At 36.6% G+C, this 10,053-nt stretch overlaps 1 protein-coding gene across 2 annotated transcripts; it reads left to right on the forward strand.

The window, feature by feature from the left end:
• Positions 1-1,634: 1,634 nt before the first annotated feature.
• Positions 1,635-4,336, forward strand: LOC114308041 (uncharacterized). Of its 2 annotated transcripts, none has more exons than XM_082873183.1 (6): positions 1,635-1,720; positions 2,037-2,119; positions 2,220-2,256; positions 2,756-2,830; positions 3,664-3,772; positions 3,867-4,336. In XM_082873183.1, the coding sequence occupies exons 1-6, from the start codon at positions 1,695-1,697 to the stop codon at positions 3,987-3,989; spliced, it is 453 nt and encodes a 150-aa protein (XP_082729309.1). In that variant the 5' UTR covers positions 1,635-1,694; the 3' UTR covers positions 3,990-4,336. The 2 variants fall into 2 exon arrangements, with proteins under 2 accessions (XP_082729309.1, XP_028109329.2); XM_028253528.2 differs by having other exon boundaries at positions 1,636-1,720; positions 2,022-2,119.
• The last annotated feature ends 5,717 nt before the right edge of the window (positions 4,337-10,053 follow it).

Consider the following 10,053-nt stretch of genomic DNA (forward strand, 5'->3'; position numbering starts at 1 on the left):
TTGACTGGACCAAATCCCACAAATTTTTTCCAGTTGGATTTTTTTACATTAAAAGATCTCAGGCCTTTTTGTTTGTAATTGATTACTTTTTCATGTTTGCGATTTATATTGTATAATTAAATTAATCAACCAAACAATGCCAAAGAAAAATTTTATCAACAAATCAAATTTTCAATTGATATTAGAAAGGAGCAATTTTCTCGAAGTACAATAGAAACATTGTATGGTTTTAATTTAATTTCAAGGAATCATTCATTCATTGCATCCAATTACCACTAAAATTAACTTCAAGACCATCTTTTTTTTGGTAACTTTTACCTTCAAGTCATGCTTTATATACAGAATGATGGAAAAATTGGCGGCCACAGTTTGTCGTTCCACAACTTGAACATGGTACACTACAAGAAAAGTGAGATTTAATGGCGTTTTTTAAATGCTGTCTTTTTTAATATTTAACGACGTTTGATAAACGTCACAATTTTTAAAAAATAAAATGGTACCATTTTGATAGAAGAAGGCGTTTAAAAACGCCTTTAAATGTCTTAACTCTCCCACGCGCTCTCTCTCTCTCTCTTCAAATGCCTTATTTTGAGCCTGAGGACCCAAAACATTCCCTTACTCTCTCACTCACTCCTTGGGTGTCGCTCTCTTTCTCTCTCTCTCTCTCAACCCTCTCTAAGCCCTAATTTCTCTTAACCGATCGAATCAACCTTCTTCAGCCCCGTTTGATACAATCTCAGAACGATCAGTGATTTATCTCAGATCCAATCTCAGAGCGATTGGTGATTCATCTCAGATCCAATCTTAGAGCGATTGGCGATTTCGAGATTTCGAAACTCCATCGCCTCCACCATCTGCACTGGCAAGGGGAGCGAGCACCATCGTCTACTAAGGTGAGCACCACTGTCTCTCTCTCAGTTTCGTATTCTCTCTCTCTCTCTCTCTCTCTCTCCCTCTCTCTCTAGCTCTTCCTTCCCGTCGAGTTTGGTTAGATAACGAAAGATCTCAACGTTTCAATTGAACGTACAGAGAAGTTTCCCATGGTTACGAAAGCTACGTATGTGTTTTCTTTCCTGAAAGTTATTTTGATGGAAAATGGATCTAGAAAAAATCGGTGAGTTTCTTGCATTTCAAGTTGATGACGTTGAGAGTTTTAGAGAGAGAGGGATATAGAGATGACTCCTTCTTCTTCCTGATTCCCATTAGGGTTTGGCGATGCATTGATTGAAGCCTCGATCATCATCGTTTTTACATTTATTGGTAATTATTCCCAGAATATTTAAAAATAATAATTTATTTTCTATATTTTTAGACTTGTGTTTGGGTTTACAATCAGTGTTTTAAAGGAGTTTTTTTTATTAAAAAAATCTAGTTGTAGTGATAGACAAATTTTCTTCTAAAAAAATTTATGGAAACCAGATTGAGACTTGGAAATGGTTTCATCAAGAAATACTGTTACTACTACTAATAGTAGTCGTATTGTTAATCTATTTCTTTGCCTTTTTCTTGCTGAAGTTGGCTTCTGTTTTTCTTCTAAGGTGTGTAATTGGGCTGTGTTGTGATGTTTCATGAGCTTGGTGTATAGTCTGATGAAAATTTGAAGTTCTTTCCCTTATCTCTTTAAAATTATATGCAGGTGTATGTAGTCTATAGATGGTCATGACCCAGATGAAATTTTGTTGCAGAACCACCAAATGCTTGCTGCTATTCATAAAGGAAGGTCAGCCCAGTGCTCTTTTCTTCTCTTCTTGAATTGTAAATCAATGTTTTCACACTCAAATTTTGTTGCTCTTGCATTCTTCTTCTTTATCTTCAAATGGTTTTGTTGAATGCTAGATTTATTTATAAGATGATATCGAACAGTATTGGCTGATATACTCTTACCCCAACTTTAATATGTCCTTATCTGATCCACATCAAATTCTAGTAATTTTCAAGGTTGAAATACAAATTGGTGTTGGTGGGTAATATTGGTTGTATTGATCGCATTGTGTTCTATTGATGACTATGTTGTGGTACAGTGTTGAACAAGCCAGAGCATCTCATATATACAGCTACAGACATGGTTTCAGAGGCTTTGCAGCCAAGATGACAGAGGACCAAGCTTCCCAACTAGCCGGTACATATTAATGAAACTAGTACTATAACAATTTCTCATCATTTGATTAATTCATATCCATGACTCTCAAATTGTTTTTGTATTGAAAAAATGGAAACAGAGATGCCGGGAGTGGTGTCGGTGTTTAGGAATAACAGGTATCATGTTATTACAATTACTGAGTACTTAAGGTTGGGTATCATGTTATGGTCATATGTACCGCCTCTTAATTTGATGAGATATCAATAGAATCCCGACATGCTGCCACTTCTGTTTTTTCTTTTTTTCTTTCTTTCTTTCTTTTTTTTTTTTTTTTTTTTGCTATGGATTTCTCTTTTACTGGTTTAAAGATAAAATATGAACATTTAATGGAATAACAATTAGGGTTGATAGGTTATGCCACGAGACAAAATTTCTATTGATTGTCAACTAGGAATAACTAGTATGGTCAGTAAAAACTTTTGAGACAAAAGTTCCATTGATTGTTGGTGGAAAGGTCATGCTATGATGTGATGACAGTTCTTTTCAGTTTTTGTTTTGTTTCTTTACTATTTATTTTTTTGTGGAATTTTTTCCCTTGCTTTTTATTCGTAGGATTATGATTCCTCTTATATTGAATTGAGTTGGGTTGTCATGTGAATTTACTTGGATTTGTAGGATGGCAAGCTGGTGCAAGAAATGTGTATATTTAAAACCAAAATTGGAAAAATTGGCAGCAGATTACTATCCGAGGTTAGATTGAATTTTTGTTTATAACCATCTGAGATCTAATTTTATTGTGCTGGTTATCAAAAGCTTGTGTGAGCTTTATGCAAGAAAGCATGTTATTACTTGCCTTTTGACTCTTTTTATTTAAGTAGTTGTAATGTATCAGTACTTTATCTGTAGGGGTGATGAAAAGGTAGTTTTTCTCTACAACTGCCACATGCATTCTTTCTCTTGGCTTATTTAATTCGTTCATTAAGACTTTGATGTATAGCATTAAAAAATTTCAAATCTCACTTGGTGTGAATAATGTTCCACACAAATTTGTGGTTCGTGCAAGAGTCACTGTAAGTCACTCAACTTTACAAATAATTTACATGCTATCAGTTTTTGTTTTGCCTTATTATTTCATGTTATTACCTGTGCTCGTTTGTATTAGGGCTGTCTAAAATAATAAAATTGATGTGATTCTCTTGTTGCCTCCCAAATTAATAGATAATTTTGTAATATAATTTGATCTTCCTTAGGTTTTTAATGCTTAATCTTGCATCTCCAAAACACTCATACAAAGAATGTGAATGAGTCTACACTTCCAATCGAAGATAAGTATTTGATTGTCTTAAAGCATTAGTTTCTCAATCTTATTCTTCACTTCTTTCATGTTCAAATGTGAGAAAAAATATGATTCTGGAACTGTGAGATTATCAGAATTCAGCAAACAAAACTGGGAATTGGAGAATTGAGGATGCAATGGATTAGCATGCTAAATTATATGCTCTTTGTAGCATTTTAAGTTGTCGATGCTGTACATTGACATTTCATTGTTCTTATGTTTTGTCTTGCTTCTTTATATCTGACAGAGTGAATGTCACAGTTGGAGAGGGAGAAGAAAGAATTTTGATGACCAGATTGCACACTGTTGCTGACATTTTCTGCGTTGGGTGTGGATCAATTTTGGGATGGAAATACGTAAGAGCATGAGGCAGAGTTCTTAAGATTATGGTTTGCACATGTTTAGTTGACTTGACTATGGTGTTTAATTACTTTTCGTTTTTATTTTCAGGAGACTGCCCATGAAAAGAGCCAAAAGTACAAGGAAGGAAAACCTGTCCTTCAGTGGTTAGCAGATAATTGTTTTGATGAGTCAAAGAAAGAGATGTTTGCTATGAAACCAACCTCAGAATAAAAACATAAATAACATAAAAAAGAAAAATAAGTTAAGGAAATTAGAAAACCGTATTTTGACAACACAACTTCAAGTATGAAATAGTGTTTTCAAAATATAGTTTTGAAGAGTTTTACAATAAGTTAATTGAGTTTTACGATGAGTATGAAATTACATTTATGGTTTTATCATAGTTGTTAACTTCTATTGAGCTGTGAAATTACTTTCCAACTCCAATTCCAGTATGGTATTCTAGCAGCTTTAACTTCACAGCTTAATTCCGACAAACAGTCTCCAGCAAGAAAAGGTTAGTTCTGTTCTTCACTTCACAGCTTTACTCGCTTGTAATCGATTGTTTTTGCGTCCTTGAAATGTCTCTTGCTCTTTGCACTTGTTTGTGGTTTGTTTGCTGAAATCGAAACTACGAATTTTTGTGTTTAGTTGTTAAAATTTCAGCTTAATTTGTTGGGATCTGGTATAGATACTATTGCCGTACTCAAGATACTGTAATGGCGGCTCTGATAATTCTAGCTTGAAATTAGGCTTTGAGTATGTAGAAAAACCGGTACGATGGAGTTGTGGAAGTGGAAATTATAGATCAAATCGAGTGAGAAAATTGGGCTTAGAAGAACCGGTAAAGCAATATTACCTTGTTTACAACTCTTTTCAAAAAATTTATTTTTTGTTTGTTTGTTTGTTTTTGGAGCTCTATTTGTTTAACATTTACTATACAGTACTTTTGCCTTTAATATTTAATGGCTCAATGCACTATTGATTGTGATACCAATATAGATTTCATATCAGATCCTTGTTCTGTAGAAGGTTGGAGATGAGTGAAGATATGATAGATTTTACGCAGGATATAATTATTATTCTGGTCTCGGGCTCCTAAGGGTGAATAGAGATAAATTAATACTGAGCGAAGTCTATAAATTGAATAGAATGTTTTGTGGGACGTAATAGGTACTAATATAATTGCAGCATGAAAAGAGAAAAAATAAAGTATGTTTAGAACCTGTACGTAACACACTTGTTATAATATCTCTTAGAAATGGGCACCCATGTGGCATAACCCTTTGAATCTTTTGAACCTTATCCAAATGGGTTTTGAATTCAAATTCAAACCTATTTGGATAACCACTCAGGATATATATATATATATATATATATATCATATCAATTGATATGAATAGATGATATAGATATCTTATATTATCTCATATAACTGATATGGATAAATGAGATAAACATATTATATATCTGATATATAGGATATGGGAGATTAAGAGAAAAACAACGTATGTTTGAGTTTTTTTCCCATATACTGGCTCTCTCCCAAAAACAACGATCAAAGCCATTTGCACTGTGATTTGTGTGGGTGATATTCACTATTGTAATATCACTTCATTGCTGGGTTGATTGACGAGATTCAGGAAGCACATGATTTACCCACGAGATCCTTCAATTCAAACTCTGTTGAAAAGGTATGACCATAATTTTTCATCCGCTGCGTTATACTTTGTTTTTACATTGGTATCAGAGCATGAATCGGTATTTTCGTGTTTTCTTTAATCATGTGTATATTTTTATATGTATATGTATACATTATATACATGAATGTTTATAAAGGAGGAAAATGTCTACTTTCATTAGATTAAGAGCATAAATACCTATTTTTTATGTTCATTAATGTCTTTTTTAATACCATAAATAGTTTTATTTTGAAAGGCGGAGTTTGGCAGTACAAAAATCGGACCAGAAAACACCCTGGAAGGCAGCGCGTGGTCTGCACGCGCCACCTGACACCGTGAGCCGCTCCCACACGCTTCCACGCACCAGACGCCCTGCTGACGCGCCTGCACACGCCCTCACGCGGGCGTCGGGGGCGCTGTCCACGCGCGGGTCGTCCGCGCCACGCACGCGCGCCGTGCGCTGAGCCACATGCTGAGCCGCGCGCTGAGTCACATTTTGAGCTGCATTCCACGCTGTTTTCCTCCGCCAGCTTGGCTGGCTTGGCTGCTGATGCATAAGGCACTGTTTGTTTTGTTTTTAATTCTGAATCGCGTTAAATGGTCATAATTAATTCATTATAGATTTGTTTTATGCTTGGTTGGTACTATTAGACTCAGAATTAATTTTTCTATATTCTGTAAAATTTTGAAAATTTTATGAAAATAAAAAGTATTTTTTATGTGATAATAATTCATTATTTATGCTTTAAAATGCTTCTGGTATTGCATAAATAATTTTCTGGGGTTGAAATTTTTATTGTAGACTTCTGAAAAGTTTTACTATTTACTGGTATTATTGTTTCAGTTTTTTAGTTTCTGAATTTTTTATTTCTAATTTTATGTGTGTTTATTAGTTATTTAAAATTCCAGAAAATTTCAAAAATATTCCAAAAAATTTCAGAATGATGTACTTTTTATTGTGGCATAATCCGAATATTGTATACAGCATATTTTTTTAGGGTTTATAATATGTTGCAATTAAACAAGCGTGATTAGTTATTTATTTATTTATTTGAATTCCATTATTAAATGAATATAGCATGAGTTGTTTGTAAATTTACATTAAGATGCAGTTGTATGGAATTTATCATGCTTTGTATATGCCATAAGTAGTGGGATATTGATTGTTTTTGCGCATGAAATAAAATTAAATTTTGATAATTATCACTAGAGGCGCAAGAGATGATTACGAGCATAGCAAATTTTCAATCTTGAGACATGTGTAAAATTATCATTATTTAATTTAGATTCTTTTGCTGCAAAATAATTTTTTGTGTTGCTATCATTAATATCCCCTGCGCATTTGTTTACTCTGTATGTAGAAATGGCTGCTAAGACAATGGTGGCAGACTTAACTAAGGGAGAAAAATTGGATGGCGACAATTATGATATATGGCGCCGTAAGATCCAATACCTCCTCAATGAGCAAGAAATGTTGACCACACTTGAACAAGTGATGGTTAAGCCAGAGCAAGGCAATACAGCTCAACATCGTCGTGATCTTGAAGCCTTTCGGACTTGACATAACAAAGATCAATGTGTGTGCTTTACTATGTTGAGCAGCATGCACAACGACTTGATTAGTGAGTTTGAGCATTGCTCGACTGCATTTGAGATGTGGGAAGCTCTCAAGCAAAAGTTTGGTATTACCTCTTTGGCAAAACTACGTGGGTTGACTATGAAGTTTGACTCATATCAAAAAAGGGTGTATCACTCGATGAAGCAGCATTTGAGGGTCATGTCAGCCATGATACGTGAGCTTGCCACTGCTGGGCACAATTTGACTCAAGAGCAGGAAGTACAAGCTGTGATTCGCTCTCTGCAAAATTCTTGGGAGCAGATGAAGTAGAACATGATGCATAATGAGAGTGTGAAAACATTCGAAAACATATCGCGTCATTTGGAGCTAGAGGCTGAGCACCTTGAGGCGGCTAAGTCTGATGGTTCTGCTATGGTGGTTGAGTCAAGCTCACGTAGGACTTCTCAGTTCAAACGTGAAAAAGCAAAAGGTGCCCCTAAGAAGCAAGCAGCAGCTGCGCTTAAGCCCAATGGCGCTAGAAATTTCAAGCGTAGGGGCAAGAGAGGTGGTAAGAAGGCAAAGGCTAAATTGACATGCTTTAACTGTAACAAAGAAGGACACTTTGCTCGGGATTTCCCTGAGCAGAAGAAGGTACTCCCTTACTTAATTTCTCGCATTCAATGCTTTGTGTCTAGTCAAGCATTAATTGCTCATTCTCCTCATTTTTGGGTTGTAGACTCCGGAGCAACAGACCACATCGCGAGGGACAAAGTAGGGTTCGTTGAGTATCGCCGAGTACCTGCTGGGAGCAGAAAAGTTTACATAGGGAACGAGTCCAGTGTGGAGGTGCTTGGCATTGGCATATTCAAGCTGGAAATGCGACGAGGGTGCACCTTATATCTTCATGATGTTCTTTATGCTCCGGATATTCGGCGAAACTTAGTTTCAGTTATTAGCATGATAAGCCTTGGTTTTAGCTTTTGTTTTGAGAATAATGGTGTTTGCATTTATTTGGGAACAATTTTTATGGTTTTGGTTATCTTTCAGATGGTTTTTAGTTTTGGATGTGGATGATTCTAGTCTTAATAAAAATGTCAATGGCTCTGTTTCTAATATTGCATCTTTTTGTGATAATGATTCTATGAGATGGCATGCTAGATTAGGCCACATAGGGCAAGACAGGATGACTAGATTGGCTAGAGAAGGTCTTTTAGGCCCACTCGCTAAAGTCACTTTACCTATTTGTGAGCACTGTCTTGCTGGAAAGGCAACAAGGAAACCATTTGGGAAAGCCATAAGGGCATCTATCCCATTGCAACTTATTCATTCTGATATATGTGGACCAATGAATGTGAGGGCAAGGCATGGAGCCCCTTATTTCATCACATTTATAGATGATTACACGCGTGTTGGTCATGTCTATTTGATTTCTCACAAGTCAGAAGCTTTGGATTACTTTAGACGGTATGTTAATGAGGTTGAGAATCAATTAGACAAGAGCATTAAGGCTCTAAGGACTGACCGAGGACGTGAGTATCTATCTGAGCAATTTAAAGTGCTCTGTGAGGAAAAAGGAGTTATCAGGCAATTGACAATTCCTAGGACTCCGCAACAAAATGGTGTAGCGGAAAGAAGGAATCGCACATTGCTTGACATGGTTAGATCAATGATGGCGCAAGCTAATCTTCCAATTTCTTATTGGGGAGATGCTTTGTTGACTGCTGCCTACGTCCTTAACCATGTGCCCTCCAAATCAGTTCCTTCCACCCCATATGAGATGTGGACTGGCAAAAAGCCTGATTTGGGCAATTTGCGGCCTTGGGGTTCGGCAGCTTACATACACAACGCTTCTCATAAGTTTGGAAAGTTGGGCCCTAGAGGAAAGAAGTGCATCTTCATTCGCTATAGTGAGCATTCTAAGGGCTATGTGTTTGTTGGGGAGCATCCGGATGGAAGTGTGACTGAAATTGAGTCACGAGATGTGGATTTCCTAGAGGAGGATTTCCCTAGCAGAGGTGAGGTAACTAGAGAAGTAGAACTCTATGAGATGGAGGATCCACTTAAAGGCGCACCTAGTAGCCTAGTAGAGAATGAGAAGATAATTCCTCAAGCTCCTAGGGACAGTGGGAGCAATCTACCTACCCATGGATTAGATTCAATGGATGAGGATTCTCAGGATTCTCAATTACGTAGAAGCAAACATAGAACTATACCCCGTCGTCGTTTTGAGATTGAAGGGGAAGCATTCATGATTGCTCCGAGTGATGAGATAGAGCCTAAGAATCTCAAAGAGGCTCTCTCATCCCCTGCTAGTAAAGAATGGAGTACTGCAATGGATGAAGAAATAGAGTCTATGAAAAAAAATCATGTCTAGGACTTGGTTGATTTGTTGCCAAGGCGCAAGACTATTGGGAACAAATGGGTTCTCAAAATCAAGCGCAAGGTGGATGGTTCCATAGAAAGGTATAAGGCTCGCCTAGTGGCGAAAGCTTACACCCAACGAGAGGGTGTGGACTATGAGGAAACTTTTTCACCAGTTGTAAGGTTTGCCTCTATTCGCCTAATCCTGGCCATAGTAACTCAGTTGGACTTAGAGCTATATCAGATGGACGTTAAGACTGCATTTCTCAATGGAGAATTGGATGAAGAGATCTATATGGATCAACCAAAAGGCTTTGTGGCAGTAGGTCAAGAGCGCAAAGTTTGCAAGTTTCAACGATCTATTTATGGCTTAAAGCAATCATTCAGACAGTGAAATTTGAGATTTCATCGAGCCATTGTTTCTAATGGGTTTACGATGATTGATGAAGATCATTGTGTGTACGTTAAGCGGTCCAAGGACATTTTTCTGATATTGTCATTATATGTAGATGACATATTATTGGCTGGAAATGACAAGGAGATGATTGTCACCACTAAAATGTGGTTGTTCTCTACATTTGAGATGAAGGACATGAGTGAAGCGAGCTATGTGCTCGGTGTTAAGATCCTTAGGGATCACTCTAGGAGACTTCTTGGTTTGTCTCAAGAGACTTACATTAAGACTATTCTAGAG

This window comes from Camellia sinensis, chromosome 6, assembly GCF_055761805.1.
Source record: "Camellia sinensis isolate YWXY chromosome 6, ASM5576180v1, whole genome shotgun sequence".
NCBI lineage: Eukaryota > Viridiplantae > Streptophyta > Magnoliopsida > Ericales > Theaceae > Camellia > Camellia sinensis.

Coding starts and splice junctions, on each gene's coding strand:
- LOC114308041 (XM_028253528.2), top strand. CDS start 1,695: ATGCTTGCTGCTATTCATAAAGGAAG. Junction 2,831..3,663: donor GCAGCAGATTACTATCCGAG/GTTAGATTGAAT, acceptor TATATCTGACAG/AGTGAATGTCACAGTTGGAG. Junction 3,773..3,866: donor CAATTTTGGGATGGAAATAC/GTAAGAGCATGA, acceptor TTTTATTTTCAG/GAGACTGCCCATGAAAAGAG.